Below are 18,115 nucleotides of genomic sequence, written 5' to 3'. Positions count from 1 at the left end.
GGGTCTAGTTACCCTCGGTAAGCCTCGAGGTTGGATTCTCCTAAAACTGGCCGACGAATCACCATGAAGTGTAGAGTCAGAAGGCGGACGTAACTAAGTGACGACAGAGGCGTGACGATTCTGACAGAAACAACCGGAAACAACTAGCGTAGCCACGCTAGACAACACACGGCAACGAATTTAATTCTCTGCCAGGGTCGACAACAAAAACGACAACAGTCGTTGAGCTCCATTAGCACCGACTCTGAATAATCTTTCTGTTAACATGTCTGTAATATACTTGAGCTTCATCCATTGACTGTATAAATAAGGCCTCACCGAACTACCGCATCCTCTGATTTCCGGCGCTCTAGGAGCCTATTTGTTGCGCTGATTGGTTGTATACCTACCCAATTGCTGCAGAGTGATTTGATAGACAACCTTTTAGCCCGCCTCCCTCCCTGTCGAGCGTGCCTAGACCCTTGTGCCTTCAGAGCATGGGTCTAGCGCGGCTAGGCTATGAGGATAGCTCACTCAGAGGAGAAACAAGACACAGGTGAACCTAATCATGACAATCAAAAAAGGAGGGAAACCGGGACAAAGGGAGGAAGTAAAAACACCAGAGACACACTAGGATAAGGCAGAGCCCTAGAGATAGTAAGAGTTGCGACACTCCCATAGGGTGCCGTTGTACGCTTTCTTCCTGTCTACTTCTGGGTTGTGGAGGCTTGTTTAGTTCCAAGCACCGCTTCGACAGTGATAGCCACCGTTCATTTGCACTGCAGGTTGTTGAGTATATGTGGAGGTAAGTTGATGAAATGCCTGCCTCTTTTGAATTGTCAACTGCCTATATTTTGTCAGAGGCTCTTTATGATGCATATGCTGAGCTTTATTTGTATTTGCGCAGCGTAATTATATATATTTTTTATCTTGGTAGACGACCGAATTTCTGCTACTTTTTTTTAGCTCGACTCTGCTGTTAGCTGTGAAGTTATCTCCAGAGATATATTGATGGATTAATTGTTGATGAGTCGCTACCTCTTTTTAATTTTAACGTCTTTATATTATATCAGAAGCTCTTTGTGGTGCATACATTTATCTGTATTTGTGAATATTGGCAGATGACCGTCTTTCAGGCATTGCCATGTGCTTGTTAGCTCTTCTTTGAAAGCTACCGAGCTACATCGCTACCTCTTTTTAATTGTCAAGACTACGTCCTTTATATGAGACCCTTTATAATGCATAAACTTATACTTGTAAGTATTTAACAAATATATTTATTAATATCTATCGTATCTATCTATCCGCCAGTATCCCGAGAGCCCTCACTGAAGACACGAAGACCCTCATTGTTTCTCCCATTGTCAATAAAACATACTATTTCATTCATCAAAGCATAATGAGTTGTTATTCTTGAATATATATTTTGTGTATGTCTTAAAATGGTTATAGTGAGTCAACTCCTGCCTCATCAGAAGTGGCTGGACACTATCTGCTGAATGGACTGTTGTTACTCTGCTTTTCAATAACTCCCAGACTACGGGTAAGTGAATCAGAGAAATATAGACATTGTCTGGAAATACAATAATCCAGCTGGGCAAAAATTAACCTCTTCAATCGTCTTACATTTCTGTGTAAAAGTCGATTTTCCATGCTAACACGAATGTGAAACATTACCTCCAAAACCCCAAAAGTGTCTTTAATATGTCACCTTACGGCTCAAAATGTAAAACTGACATTTACATACATACTCCAATGAATTAATAATCAAACAAGTACTTGGAGGTGTGATTTTATTCCTTTTTTACCATGAAATCGCCGCTCTCAGTCCCATAGAAGGAAATGACAGCGCTGCCTGTTTGGAACTATTCAGGCTTACATGAACCACGTGACCGCCCCGCTGCGAGAGCAGGAGTGTCGCAACTCTTACTATCTCTAGTGCTCTGGGATAAGGGTATTAAATTTTCACTTTCATATGGGTACATTAAAGTCCTTAAAGATGTAACATGCTCTAAGCTTTTCATGCCGTTCTGCCTATTATATGATACATATTTTTTATAGCCATATCTTGGCTGTTTTACTACTAATGTTATTTCATATTTAGGCTGCTGGACTTGGTAACAGATTTTATTCCACCATGTTCTTAACATGTTTTAATGACAACTGAACTAAACTGAACTCTGACATCAAAGCAACTTCTGATGAACACAGCGACCAAATAATTGAGAGTTTGGTGGCCCAGTAGATAAACTTACGTCTGTGTAGGGTCTCATTCATCCAGGTCATGGTTATCCAAAGTAGTTTAAATCAATCCACTGGACTTTAAGAAAGTTCATTGAAGACGTTTCACCTCTCATCCAAGAGGCTTCTTCACTGAAGAAGCCTTTGGATTAACTTACAACCTTTTTTATCCTGTTCCTTTACAGCTTTACCCCGGCACCACAGTGACAGAAAGAGACCCTGCTGAACACTTGACAGAGCATCAAGTGACGTATAATATACAAAACCGCACTAATGAACAGAAGATTGCACATAGTTGAAAATTCTGTCCACATGCGATGACAATTTAACAGCTTCTTTAGCAACAGTTAAATCAAAATATCCTCAGACGAAGCTCCAAACTGAAGACGTCTGCTGTGAAACATGTTATTTACCTGTAGTCGATCTGATTCTGATCCATCCTGTCGCCATCGGTTAGAAATATAGACATTATCAGATGCTGCAGGTAATATAACAATAACAACAAAGCAACAAATTCAACTTCAGCTCTTGTCAGCTTTGACCTGCATTGCATTTATTTTTAATGAATCTCATTAATCTCAGTTATTTTTATAGTAGCTAAGTTGTATTTTTATGGACATTTGAGTTTGTCATGGACGTAACTGTGCCTTTTTTTCTGTGATTTTTTTGTATGAATATTGGCACCTAATTGTGGAGAAACTATTAAAATCACACCAATTAACTCTAAGTACGTCACTTTTGCATGTCACTCTGTTAATGCAACTGTATGCACTTCAGATTGTCAAAAGTGACGCAGAAATGTTAGTGGGTTTGACTTACTAAGACAGAAAAATCTGCCATCAGATTACCAGGAAGGGGCTTTACGTTTGCCTCAGTATGTCATATAATAAAACTCTTGCTGCTCTTGTACAGAACCATGGGATTATGCATAACTGATTTGCTATTATTCTTTTTTCATGAAAATACTCACCAAGCCTTTAAAACCATTAACACCAGCCTTTTAATGATGCAGTAACTTCAGTGTGTTTAGCATGATAGCAGCTTTTCTAACCTTTTATTCAAGCCTGAAAGGGCATATCTGCTATTTTTGTAAAGCCTCCTGAGTGTCTCTTCAACAAACGAGAGAGCGAACATTTGCTCGTGTGGTTTTGTCTGAAAAGCTCGTTTTAGTTGCAGTGAATGCCGCTTCTAAAACAAAACTCAGAACAAGTGAGGAAAAAATAGCAGCGTGTATCAGTCCTCTGCGGTTTTTCGTCTTTTTAAACATGAGAAAGTCCAACGACACTCACTGCAAACACCTTAAATCCGCATTCAACAACCTGAAAAACACAGATCAAGAAATATGTTTGTCCAGTTATTTCTTTGTAACTCTCAGTTTCCCAAAGTGAAGAAGTCCCACCAGCAGCAGCAGCAGAGACAACAGCAGAACGGTGAAAACAGTCCTCAGGACAAACAAAACCTGCATGGAGTCATCTGAGGAGGGACGAGGCTCTCTGAGAAGACCTGCAAAGATGACAGCAAGAACAACAATGAGCATCACTCTGACAGAAATTCAACATCAGTTGGTTTGGTGATAAGTTCAGCTCCTTTACTTTCCTCTTTTACCTCTGACAGCCAACCAGCTCTGAGGGGATTCTCCAATGCCAGAGATGTGACATTTGTAGAGTCCTTCATCGGAGCCAGAAACACTGTGGAGGATCATCTCTCCTGTAGAGCTGCTCCCTATGTGGAGTCCATCTTTGTAGAAACCAGCCGCCACATCAGAAGACGTCTTCTTGGTTAGACAGCGAAGAGTTAAAGCGTCGCCCTCCATCACAGGGAGGACGGGACTCTCCAGGATCACAGAACCAGCTGAGAAATTAAGGTTTATAGGAGGCAAATTGGAAAATCTGGACCCCATCAACATCTTGCATCAATAACTTCTCATATAAATTCAAACCTACCGGTGACGGTGATGTTGACAACGTTGCTTCTGTGGCCCAGTTGCGTCTCGCACCAGTAAGCTCCGCTGTCTCCTGGATAAACTCTGTCAATGGTGCAGGAGGAACCTTCAGACGTCCTCTTAATGTTGCACTCTGAAGTGAATTCCTCAGTTTTCCTGATTCCTCTGAACTGCGTGGAGCCATGGAGACCCTCGCAGTGAAAAGAGACCGACTCAAACTGAAAATGCTGCAGTCGGTTTGGAACGACGTGAAAAGCTGCATCTGAGACAGAAAGACGGAAACAGTTGAACAAGACAAGAGTCTAAATACTTGCTGGACCAGTTATGCTGAGTGGATTACCTTCACCACTCTAAACATATGCTCTGTGTTAGATTTCAAAGGTTAGTTTTTCAGTCATTTTCTTACTAATGAGTTCACATCATGGTTTTAAACTTTTTTAAACCGACATACTGGAAATTCCCTGTCTCCAATTATGCAGAAGCAGTTTAACTTGTGGTCAAATAAAGTCACTATTTTCATTTAAAAGAACATGCAAAATGAGTAAAATTCTTTTGGATAGCATTAAATACATAAACAGCAATATTTTCAGGGGAAATAAGTTTCAATTTTGCTCTGATTGTTGATTCTTACAGCTGTTTTTTCCCTAAAGCCACTAATTCTTCGTAGAATTGGGATTAACTAAACAATACATTGACTTAACCCTTTGAACTCCAGGCATATAAATGGAAGCTCTATATAAAATGGATATTCAATTATTTACACTTTACAACCTCTACAAACTTGTTGTTTATCGCTGTAGAAAGATGTTGAATGTATCTTCTAACAACTTGCTCCTGTTTTTGAGCCATGATATGTTTATTTTTATTGATGCACTAAGTTTTATTTTATTTCAGTTTCTCTGGTCACCACCTAAAACTCTGAATTTCTGACTGATGGTCACAGTTGGCTGGAGTCACGGCTTCTTTTATAGAATCTGATATAAATGGTTTATTTTTCAAATTTCTAAAGTGATTTCCATGAAATATATCAATTAAAAGCTTGGATTTGCTTTTAGCTTCCTTACAGAAAGGACATCATTCATCACACAAGACTTTGGAGAAGTTGAAAATTGGTAGATTTTTAGAATTGCTGGCTGATAAATGGTGCACATCTAGCAATTTAGAAAAATACAGCAAGCCTTTCAAACTTATTAGTGGGTTTTGAGGTTCAGGAGGTTAAATGCTACCACCGGCTGTGATATTTACAATGCTAAACATAGAAGATAATGGAAATTTCATCACTTTTTTAAGTGTCTGTTTTCTTTTTAAACTGGTTTTCAAGACAATACATAAAGGTCTGGACCAAGACAGTCAAACAACATTCAGACCTACGCTGCCATTCTTAGCGCCTTGATACTCGTACAGCTAAACAAAGAAAACTGCCCCTGAAGTTCAATAAACAACACCAGAAAAGTATAAAGTCCAGCATACAAAGCACAATATCAATGCAGCTCCTCGTGACAGCTGTTCAATGAGGTGTTTTTGGAATTAACGGCTTTAAAAGTGAAAATCAAGCCGATTTAAATTCAGATTAAATTATGTGAAAGGGAAGAATTTTGCAATCAAGCTGTGATATGATGATTTAGATCAACATTTGTCAAGCTTTTAGGGTTTGGTGACGCTGTAAAGAAAACTTTTACGTGATGCAAAGAACAGAAATGCAATAAGATAAAAAGAAAAAATGTGCTACTTACCACTGCACTGAATATTTGCATCCAGCAGAATGAACACAAGCATCACTGGAAAAAGGAAACAGACTCCTTTATTTTTCTATTTGCAGGAATATTCTAAAGAACAGGAAGAGAAGGACTCACTGGGTGTGAAGCAGAGAGCTGTGGACTCCATGTCGCCGTCCTGCAGACTGAGCATTAGGCTGAAACGCAGCCTCAGTAGACTGCAGGCGGAAACTTCCTGTTTCTGTGCAGCTTGGTTCTAAGAATAATCCAAAGCTGAGGGGTCAAACTCAACGAGGCTTCAAGTGTGCGCATGTCTGATGCATGAACCTTTCACTGCATGTCTTTTCTAATGCCATTTCCACATTAGTTTGCTTTGAGACACAAACACATCTGCTTCTTAGCTCTGAAGTCGCTTGAAAACAGAATCTGGACTCTTTTCTCACAACTTAAAATGGTTCAATTGATTTCTCACTTCATAATAAAGGCTCATAGTTTAGTGGAAATAAGTAAACCTAAAGATAAGGTGAGTGTTTCCATCTGCTTCATGTTGAAATTAAAGACATCTCCGCCATAAATTAAGGTTAAGTTTGCTCAAACTCAGCTTAAAAGCCCAGGAGAATAACCAGTAATCATCACTGAGGGTTCTCACAGATATCACATGTCCTCCTTATTCTCATCTTTCTGTTTTCTGTCCTCCCCCTTTAAGTCACTTTTATTTCAATTCCACTCCCACAAACCCAGAATAAAAATATAATTCATAGATGTAACAGTAGTTCAAAGGTTCTCTTCTGTCTCCCGCAGTAAAAGACGACTTTTGACCTGCGTATCTTTGGTTGCTACAGCAAAGGAACAGATTTGAATGCGTATTATAAACTTTACCTGAAAAAACATCAACTGTTTACAAAAGCTACATCCACAGAAAACAGATGCAGACAATCAGGTGACTGCAGCATTTGACAGGTAAGCCGTCTTTAACACTGCATATTTCATATTAAACACATTAGAAAGATGTATAAAGTTGGGTCTGCATATTGAGTTGTGGCTCTTCCCTAAGAACATTTCTGAGCAATTTAACAGGACATTTGTAGGTTTTAACACGAAGCTGTTTGCTTTTATATGGAGTCTTTACTGTCACAGGAACGAACCGAGACATTGACTGATCATGTGCACTAAAATATTCATATAAACCAGCTTTCAAACATGTTTTCTATTCAAAAGGGGACATGCTTTGAAGTCTTAAGCTTGAAAAGTGAAAGTATGATGTGATTTTAATGCAAAATGGACGGACAGACAGGAGAGAACAAGCTGTTAGTCTTCTGATGATCATCTTTCACCGTCTTTATTGTCCATGATCTGTCTGTCTTTTACTGTTGTGTCTCTAAACTTGCATCACTAGCAAACATTGACGCCCTTTGGAAGGAAGATTTAAAAGAATCGTTTTTTTCCTTTTATATGCTGGCATTTTTCATGTTTGTTTTATACTTTCTGATCAGAGTAGAAATACATGCAGTGAATTATTCTAACTTGACTGAGTGCTTCAGTTCTTCTTTAAGGTTAAAGCAACAACAATTATTTCCTGACCATTTGTCTGTTTTAGTTTTTGATAGAAAAGTAGCAGCAGGTATCCCTCATAGAGACGCGTGTTGACCTACATAAAGGCCTAACCACTGCTCTAAGGGAAATACAATCACTGAGCAACTGATAAAAGGTCAAAGTAAAGACCTGTCAATGATTTACAGTTGGTCAGATGATCAAGTGACTGCAGCGATCGACAGGTACGTCGTCTTTAACTCCGGTTATATTTCATATTAAATAGATCAGAAAAGTTTGGTAAAGTTAGGTCTGCATACCAAGTTGTGGCTATTTTCTACAAAAACTTAATTTTGAACAATTTAACAGGACATCTGTTGGGTTTTTTTTACACTAAACTGTTCATTGTTACATGGCGTTTTACGGTCTAATAACAGACAGAGACACTGGCTTCTAACGTGCATTAAAATATTGATATAAACCAACTTGAAAGCATGTTGTTAATTCACCAAGGGGCTTTAAAGCTACAAAAGTGAAAGTTTGATGTGATTTTAGAGTAAAATGGACCGACGTATGGGAGAGAACAAACTCTGGATCAAAAGTGAAAGAATCAGTATCATGACTGATACCGATATGTGTGTGCTGACGGAGGAGTCAGTCAGAATGAATGAAGAGAAAAGCTTCTGTTAATCAGACAGAGGATATATGATGATGATGACATACTGTATTAACTGAAATTTAAGTAGAGCTAATTATTGTTGCTGCTTTCAGCTCTTGATCTGTGTCTCAGGAAAGTCAACATACTGAATTAAAACCAAGGCGCTGACATTTGAGTTTGAATTGTTTCTGCAGACATGATTTAAATCATTGAATTTATACATTGACTGACTATTATGTGCACTTTTAGTAGAAATCAGTGATGTTTGAACTAAATGAGAAAGATAGTAGAAGCTTCAACTCTATTACTGTAGATGTGACACTGAGGTTGTCTTATAAAATATCATTTCCAGCCAAAGAACTGAAACATCCAGCAGTTTTAAATCCACACTAACCACAAATATAATCCTGTGGCTTTTTATCACAATGCTATGACCTGTTGTGACTTTTGTTTTTTTACTTGTGTCTTTGTTCATCTTCGGTCACAGAGAAAAATGAGTGTGTGCCGCTGCTGTTTGGGATTCTGGCTGTTCTTCCTTCATAGTCCTCCAGTTGTCACAGGTAAAATGATGATCTTCTCTAGATAATTGAGTGTCTGATGTTTTGTGGCTTCTTTTCTAAAATCACTAAAGTATTTTGTAGCTTGTAGTTGAAAAGTTTGTACAGATTTAGGAGTGGACATCCAACCCAATGCAGTAGCTGTAACATTGTTCATGGACAGATTATCACAACCATGAGTCCTATAGGCACTGATTTATAATGTTAATATACATGTACATGCTAAAAACAATGAGCTGATTTAAATGATTTAATGTGATTGAAATTTGGCTGCCGTTCTTGGCAGCACTCCTGACAGATTCCGTTTGTAGGATTCACTGTAAACTCAAGGCTGACATGATATGCTGTATATGGTCTTTACAAGTGGATGTAAAGTTTTGTTCATGACTGTACATCTGTGACCCAGAAAACAATGTGAAAGCTTGTGAAAAAGTTGCTCACAGTATTAAAATTACACATTTTTTTTGGTCACACCGACAGTCATCACTCTCCAGCTGCCCTTCTGGCTAGATTTAGATCCATGCGACTTCTTCCTCGTCTCCAAAAATGCAATCCAAGTTGTCGCTTCTCTGTTTAGACTGGATGTAGGAGGTCTAGCTCATGTTGCAGATGGTGTCAACAAAATGTGACTTTCAGCGAGTGTTACAAGTGTTGCATGTGCACAAAGAGCAGAGAAACGCTGCACAAGAGGGGTTTTTCAGTGGGGATGACAACTAAATTTAAATAAGATTTAATAAGAAGAGAACCTCAGCTGGAAAGCTTTAATTACAGGCAGGTCGACATAATATCTGTCAAGGGTCATGGTGTCGTTGTGTCTGTTTTTCTTTTCCAGCTACAGGGCAGTCAGAGCTGGTTTGTTCACCTCAACCAATCACTGCATTGGCTGGTGATGATGTCATTCTCCCGTGTCGTCTTGAACGTACCACCTTTGCCAGCGATGACACGCTGATGTGGACCAAACCTGACCTGGACCCAAAGTACATTTATGTTCACAAACATGGACAGCTGGTGTTTGAGAGTCAAAATCCATCTTATAGTTACTGCACAGCTCTGTTTGTGGATCAGCTGATGAATGGAAACGTCTCACTGAAAATCTTTAGAGTGAAACTCTCAGATGCAGGAAACTACACATGCATCCTTCACTCAGTCCAGAAGGAAGCTTTGATCCAACTCAGAGTGGGTAAGTCACACAGTGTCTGAACATGAAGATCCATTGAAGTAACTTTGATTTTTAGGTTGTAGGATTTTGAAGTTTCATTTGACCATAAATTCAGAAAAGAGAATGAGCTTTTGACACAACAGAAATTCACAAAATCTCAGATAATTTTAACTTAGAAAGAAGCAGCAGTGCAGAACAAAAGTTTTGTTCAGTCTGGATGTAATTGTATACATTTATTTTTTATTATCAAGGTAACAATGATTGAGTAGCAGTGGTACCAAAATGTGACGTCTGAAAAGATGCAAAACTAAAGGTTATGTCCTCTCTCTCATTACCAGGAGCTGTGTCTACTCCTGTTATCTCCCTGGTAGCAGCTGACAGCTCCTCCAGCTCAGTGGCGTTACAGTGTGAGTCTGCAGGCTGGTATCCAGAGCCTGAGGTGTTGTGGCTGGACGGTGATGGAAACCTCCTCTCTGCTGGACCTACAGAGACAGTCAGAGGTCCTGATGACCTCTATACTGTCAGCAGCAGAGTGACTGTGGAGAAGAAACACAGCAACAAGTTCACCTGCAGAGTCCAGCAGAAAAAGATCAACCAGAGCAGAGAGACAGAGATCAGAATTTCAGGTAGGAATCACTTCTGAACTCACATTTGTTCAGATTTTAAGCTGCTATTTGTTTAATCTTAACCCCATTATTGTCTGTTTTACCATTCAGGTGACTTCTTTAGTGCACCATCAGGTCTGTTTGTTTCCATCACTACTGGTTTGGCTGTTGGAACTGTGTCGGTCATTATAGCTTTCTTTGCTGTGTGGAAATTAACTTGTGAGTTCAACATTTTTTCCTCTTGTGTAGCATTTCTAAAATGTCTAATATTGATACAGATGCTGTTATGCAATATAGCAGCTCACATGGTTCGGTCTCTACGTGCTCATTTAATTTCATATCTTTTCTCTACTAAAGGTGAAGGAAAGTACACGTTGACTTCAAAAGATGATGTGAAGGCTCCACTGAGTGATGCCGGACTGCAGAATCTGACAAATCGCATCACTGAGGAGGAAAGAGAAATGGCTGAAAACAAGATGAAGTCTTGGTCACTGGAGGCCACAGACAAAGGGATGACATGACAACTCACAGGAAATATTTAGAGGAAAAGGATATTTATTAGAGACTAACCAGAAAAATACAGCAGAGACACACAGTTTATAGGGAACTGCTGCTCAATGCAGAGAAGCTGCTGGAACAAAATGATGCCAAAGTCCAAGTACTGAGAGTGGGATAAACTGGAGAATCATCGGTGTCAAGCTGTGAATGCAACAAGATGATGTCGTCTTTTAATTCTCTTAAAAATACAACACATGAAAATATATGTTAACAATTTATATTAATTTAGAAGTTTGGTGAAGTTTGTATTGTTTGATGTTTTGTATTTATTTTGTAATATTATTTTATTCTTGCATTTCTTTTTGAAACTGGTAGGTTTTTTTTTTTGTTTTCCCAGAAAACCAGTAATAAACCTATGCAATCAGTGATTCCATTTGAAAAATATCAGAGTTCTAGGAGTCATTAGAAACTCAAGACTGACCTTTATAAGTGGATTTATTTTTTTGTTAATGACCTTATATTCATACATCTGAGGTTAATCATCATTCTGCTGCTATTGTAATATTTTCTTGTTCTGGCATTTCACAAAGAAATGCCAGAACAAGAAAATATTACATAAAAAACAGAATGGAAGTCTAAGGAGAACATCTTATTTATGTTTATTATATTACTGTGTGTGTTTTTATTATCAATACCTTCAATAGTAAAATATAGTTTGGACTTTCTGACATATTGTTACTATGTTTGGGATAAGAAACTGTCTCACATGTGTTTCATGTTTGCGATTTTCTCTACAGATGTGCTGTAGTGTTACTTGACTCCCTACTTGCACTTTAACTATTTAACCACCTTTTTTGTCCTCTATTTACTGTTTTCTTCTGAATCACTACTACTGTACTACTGTATAACAAAGAATACTAAATTATTTCATTTAAAAAACAGATTTAAGATTTCCAAATTAAAGATGTCTCTTCATCAGTAAAAGTTTGTGTGTTTGTGTTTTCTCATGCAGCAGTGAACTTGAAGAGGTGATAGAAGTGGAAAACTTATGGCAAGAGATCATTTATCTACTACCTTTTCTTCTGTGATGATATGAACAAATCTTTGTGTATCATATTGTGGTTGGTTTTTATTTGTAATATTCAGAACTGTTCACACAACAGCTTTTGTCACTTTACCTGGGATCAGCCTCCTGTATTAAAAACAACTTTTGACCTGCTTATCTTTATCGTTGCTACAACAAAGAAACAGATTTGACTGCAGGTTGTAAACTTCACCTGAAAAAACATCAACTGTTAGTAAAAGCTACAGCCACAGTAGATAGATGTAGGCAACATTTCTTGAAGTTTACCTAATGTTAAACTTATTTCTCAGAAAACTTTAGTCTTTTGCCTGTCAGTATATCATCAGTTAAATAACGGGTTGGAGAAATATATAATATATAATATATAAAATGTAAATATAAAGCCAAAGTACGGCACTAAAATAATTAAAATCATGAGCTGTAACAGGATTAGCAAAACAAACTCACTGAGCAGCTGATAAAAAGGTCAAAGTAAAAGATGTGTGCATCAATAATTGACAGAGGTTGGTCAGATAATGAGGTGACTGCAGCGATCCACAGGTAAGCCGTCTTTAACACTGCTTATATTTCATATTAAACACATCAGAAATGTTTGTTAAAGTTGGGTCTGCATACCGATTTGTGGTTCTTTTCTACCACGATTTGATTTTGAGCAATTTAACAGGACATCTGTTGGTTTCAACACTAACCTGTTTACTCATATGGGGTCTTTACTGTCGCAGGAATGAACCGAGACACTGACTGATCATGTGCACTAAAATATTCATATAAACCAGCTTCAAAAATGTTTTCTATTCAATAAAGGACATGCTTTGAAGTCTTAAGCTTCAAAAGTGAAAGTATGATGTGATTTTAGTGTAAAATGGACGGACAGACAGGAGAGAGCAAACTGTGGGTCAAAAGTGAAAGTAAAAAGTCAGCACACATCAAGAGAAGAGCTGCTGTTAATCAAACGGATAATAGATGATGGGGATATAGATTAACTGCAATTTAAGTAGAGCAAAGAAAAATGTGTTTGAAATGAAAGATGTGTTTTATTTTTTTGTGACCGCAGCCTAGAGAAAAAAATCTAAAAAAATGTAAAAATTCCAGATCTTGTTTGAAGCATATTTGAATGTGATAAGTTTGACCAGAGAGAAACAACAGAACTATTCTGTCAGACTTCCCCAATTTGAAGGGGAAAATAATGGTTGTAGTGACTGAGGTGCATTTATCTGATTTATACTGATTTCCACTTCTTTTGAGTCTGTATTTGTTGTTTGTCAACATGAAGATCAGAACTGCTGATAAGTGGTGAAAACACTGACCAATTTGTCAGTTTTGACCGTTTCTGGCACCGATAAATAGTCCAGTTGACCATGAAATTAAAACTACAATACAGAGGCAATTTTTTTTTTTTTTTTTTTTAATGAGAGAATCTGTTTCAGATAAAGGTAAAACTGTTGGAATGAACAACCTTGTGTACATGTCACTAACTCAGAGTTGACGTCTGCTGACAAATCACTTTATTTCGGATGTGTAAGACTTAGTCAAAAGCTGTTTGTATATTTAACTGCATAGTTTTTACTGACTTCTGTTCATTTTCAGAGCTCCATGATGCTGGCTGAACCCCTCCTCACATCTCATCTGAGGACTCTCAGTGTGTTGGTTGTCCATCTCCTCCTAACAGACATCTGTAGAGGTAAATTACACACAAATACAATCCTAGTGTAGGTCAGTATGTCACTGATACAGTTGCTACAAACCCTCTTCACCAGAAAAAGTTTCTATACTTTTGTAAAGACCATGTATAGCATGTAAAAAAAACAATAATATATGTGGATTCATTCATCGATTTAGTAAAGATTTTCTGGAAATATGACAAAATCTGCTATAGCAATGCTAATATTTGGTTAAATGTCTATTTCAATTCAGAGATCAGATTCTTTGGTTTACAGCTCTAATCTTCTGATTTTCTTTGAGTCTTCTGAACAGAACTGGTACAGTTCAACTCAGTTTGTTTTCCAGGAGAATGTGGGGGTAATCCTCCTTCTCCTTTATTCCATTTACTTTGTGTAAAACTCCAGAACTTGATGCTGCCACCACCATGCTGGACGGTAGGTTTGGTGTTCTTGGGGTTAAAGAAGTCCTCCAGAAGGTCTTTTCTTTGTCCATGTGATCAGCAGCAGACTTGAGTGGAGCTTTAAGGTTCTCCTTCTAGAGGAAGAACTTCCTTCTTCATGGATCCTCTCAGCTCATGTTGATGTCAAACCCTGTGGACACTGACAGCTGTGTTCCAGCAGCTTCTCATTCATTCACACCTGCTTTCTGATGATTCTTGCTTGACTCTTGACCATCCTGAATAATGGTCTCTCAGCAGCAGGTGATAGTGTGTGTTTTCTTCCTGGTGGTGGCAGTAACACAACTGGACCATGAACTTTATTCTGACAAACAGATGATATTTGCATTTGAAGTTGTTTTCAATTGGTACCAAGTGACTTGTTGGCTTGTTCAAGTCAATGATTTGCTTGTTCATGCCTTTGCTGAGCTCCTCAGACGTTCCCACTGTAGTGATTTTTCCAGAGTCCAATGAGTGGATCTAATGGTTCTCTTTAAACTGGCTCAGAGGAGTCAGCAACTGTAGTCAGTCATACTCATTCATGACAAGTTAAAGGGTCATGCCACTAAGAAAACTGGATGAACACAACTTTCTACATCACAAAAACTGATAATTCAAGTCACTATATTTATGTTTTTGACAATGAGATTTTGTCAAATTTCCAAAGGAATATAATAAATCTATTAAAGAACCAAAATGCATGATTTTTGTGTTTTTTATGAAAAAGATGCATGAGTTTCAGTGATTTCATCTTTGAAAATTCAGAGTTATAGGAGTCATTGTACACTCAAGACTGTCATGATAAACATGGTCCCAACTGTATGAGACAAACAATATCAATAATGCATCGTCTTAATGGAGCATCCTGAAGAAACTTACGTTGCTCATTTATGAACGTTAAAAGAAATGTTTGGTTTTGCAGGTCAACTGATTGGTGCATCTCAGCCAATCATAGCGACACTTGGTGATGACATCATTTTACCATGTCATCTGGAACCTGCTGAGGATTTGACAGAAATGACGTTAGAGTGGTCGAGACCTGATCTGGAACCCAGATTTGTTTATGTGTGGCGCTCTGGTCTGGAACTTGAGAGTAAAAAACACAAAACATTTCAGGGAAGAACAATGCTGTTCACTGAGGAGCTGCAACACGGAAACATTTCACTGAGACTCAACAGAGTGACACCCTCTGATAATGGAACATACAGTTGTTATATTCCAACACTGGAAAAGCAGACTAACGTTCATCTAGTTGTTGGTAAGTACACAGATACTTGTATTTTCTCATGATGCACGTCCATCGCTTTGTTTTTATGCCTCTAGAAAAATATTTCTGTGGAGTATGAAACATAAACAAGTTTGCAGTATCGCTGTCAAATGATTCAAACTGTACCAGTTCACAGTATTTGGATGAGTTGAACCGTGGAGTATTTGCAAAACTTTCGCAATTGAGATTCAGTAATGCTAAAAATATGTATCCCACAATAGGAACTCAATGCAGCAAAAGTCATTACGAGATCCAGATATTTTGTGCTTTTAATAGTTCATACATCAGTGGACGGCTCCTATCCCTGCAAGACCGAAAGATTTAGGAAATCTTTCTTGCCATCAGCAGTCAGGCTATTCAATTCAAAATTAAACAGATAAGAACCCTGACAACTGAATTTCCCTTTGGGGATGAATAAAGTGATTCTATTCTATTCTATTCTATTCTATTCTATTCTATTCTATTCACCGATACAGACTTCAGTCCTTCTCATCATGTTGGATACCAAATTTCTGCAGAGATCTTCTGCCATTGTTCGCAGACAATTTTTTTTCCAGCTACTCTTATGGGACAATTTTGAGTCATTTTTGAGAAAAGACTGAGTCAATTCACACACTTTATACTAGTTTCGACAGTTTTTTTCCCCAGTTATGAACAAATTTTTAAATTTCTAATCATTTAGACCATACTAAATCATTCTGTATGAGCTTTGATTCATTTTGACACATTCTGATACAATATAAACACATTTCAGGGCATTATAAACAGATTTTGAGGCATTTTGTAAAGACTTGAGTAATTTTACTGAAATGGCACATTTTGATTTTGGTCATCATCCTGGAATATTCCTCTTCTTCAATCTTCTGCAGACTTGTAGTCTGCATCGTATCTCTGTTCTTCATATTTTTCATTTATATTGTATATGTAGTGCTTATACCTCACCTCTTTAATTCATAATTGTGTTTTCTGGCTTTTCTTATTGTCACCTTGCTGCTGTCAATTTGACACTTTGTAACTAATAAAGGATATTCTATTCTATTCTGTTCTAGTGAAACTATGGGTTGTCCTACACCTCTTGATTACTGCTGACAGTGGTTCACTGATTTTCAGTTGATCTTCTTGGATCTTTTTACATCTTTGTGAACACTAACAGTCAGATTTTTCACTTCATCTTTTCAGTTCTTTTCCATGTGGTGCCATGATGAAGACACAGAGTCAACCCTTAAGTCCAGAACTGAGAAAGCTCAGTTTAGAACCATGTTCATGCAGTCAGTCTGACTGGAAATCAATGTACTCGGTTTAATTTAAGTGATCACAGGTGGATACCCTTTTGTTGAATTAACTTTCTACTTTGCGGCCTCAGCTATTGTTACAGTCTTTGTCAAGTGTTTGGTTTTGATTGAACAGAAGAGCAAATACTTCACAGTTTAACTTAAAAATATTGCAACTATTGAGAGACGACACAGTTTAGAATCATTTGATATTCCACTGATATTATACATTATCTGTAGCTTTGAACTTTTAATAATGTAATGCTTCATTCTCTATGATCTTGACAGTTCTGTTTTCATGTTTCCTTCTGTCCATGATCAGGCGCTGCTTCTCCACCTGTGGTCAGTTTAGCAGGAATTGATGGATACACAGGAGGAGTGGAGTTACAGTGTGAGTCTGCAGGCTGGTATCCACAGCCTGAGCTGTTGTGGCTGGACGGTGATGGAAACCTCCTCTCTGCTGGACCTACAGAGACAGTCAGAGGTCCTGATGACCTCTATACTGTCAGCAGCAGAGTGACTGTGGAGAAGAAACACAGCAACAAGTTCACCTGCAGAGTCCAGCAGAACAACATCAAGCAGAGCAGAGAGACAGAGATCCATGTTCCAGGTAGACTTGGTTTGAAATGTACGAGCTTGAAGGATGTAATCATCTTCAAAATGCCAAACTTTGTTCAAATGACTTGTGTTTTATCATTTCAGATGGTTTCTTCGTAATCCCATTCAGTACTGCTGTTGCCATCATTGTTAGTTTGTCTGTTTGCATTGTGTTTATTTTAGCATCTGGCTTTTTCCTGTGGAGAAGAAACAGAACAAGTAAGTTTTCAAATGAATGAACATTTCAACTAAACATCAATTTAAAGGCCATCAATGAAAATAGTTATATGTGATGTACAGTTGTGTCGATTTAATTATATGTCATTAAAAATATATATTCTATGTGTTATAGAGTGAGAAAAAAACTCACATATGATTAATAAGTCGAATGTCTCGTTTTTATAACACATTACAAACTGACATGCCTGATGTGCTGTTATAAAATGTTCATCCTTTGATTCTACTGCATTCATTTTGCACAGAACCCAAAAGAACTGGGGACAAAACTGAAAAAGAAGAAGAGAAGAACAGCTCTCAACCTGAAGCAGAGAAGCTGATGTCACATGAAGTCGTGCAAATGAAAGATCAGAAAGAGGTTCACACATTCATTGAAAACAATGGTTTTGTTTTAATTTTTTCCACATGTTGTCGATTTGTTGACATGAAATCAAATCAAGTCTGAGACACCAAATATCTAAAACAGATCAGCTTTTTCTGTCTGTCAGCTGGAGAATTATGAGATGAAACATCCTCACAAAAACAAACTCAGAGATTTAAGCAGCTCAGAGTTGATCAGACTTTAATGTCTGATCTTTGTGTGTTTGTCTTTTTCTCAGCTGGATGGAAGTAAATCTGAAGATGTGGATCATCAGACAGAGTCCAGACCGCAGAGCAGCAGCAGCTCAGATCATCAC

The 18,115-nt window shown here is 37.9% G+C and overlaps 2 protein-coding genes across 2 annotated transcripts in view; one reads left to right on the top strand and one right to left on the bottom strand.

Annotated features, from left to right (window-relative positions):
- The window catches only part of LOC110972494 (golgin subfamily A member 6-like protein 22), a 104,713-nt gene that overhangs the window by 65,745 nt on the left and 20,853 nt on the right, over positions 1-18,115 (top strand). Inside the window, exons 2-3 of the mRNA XM_051943940.1 lie at positions 17,028-17,214; positions 17,307-17,420. The gene's annotated coding sequence lies outside the window, so the exon portion shown is untranslated. The remainder of the gene's footprint in view (positions 1-17,027; positions 17,215-17,306; positions 17,421-18,115) is intronic.
- On the bottom strand, positions 2,457-6,036 carry LOC110968615 (low affinity immunoglobulin gamma Fc region receptor II-like). The gene is made up of 4 exons (XM_051943947.1): positions 5,896-6,036; positions 4,164-4,424; positions 3,826-4,071; positions 2,457-3,723 (listed from the first exon to the last, which is right to left on the bottom strand). The coding sequence occupies exons 1-4, from the start codon at positions 5,936-5,938 to the stop codon at positions 3,575-3,577; spliced, it is 699 nt and encodes a 232-aa protein (XP_051799907.1). The 5' UTR covers positions 5,939-6,036; the 3' UTR covers positions 2,457-3,574.

Source organism: Acanthochromis polyacanthus, chromosome 23 (genome assembly GCF_021347895.1).
Source record: "Acanthochromis polyacanthus isolate Apoly-LR-REF ecotype Palm Island chromosome 23, KAUST_Apoly_ChrSc, whole genome shotgun sequence".
In the NCBI taxonomy this organism is placed as follows: Eukaryota; Metazoa; Chordata; class Actinopteri; family Pomacentridae; genus Acanthochromis; species Acanthochromis polyacanthus.
This window is presented reverse-complemented; position numbering and strand designations above follow the sequence as displayed.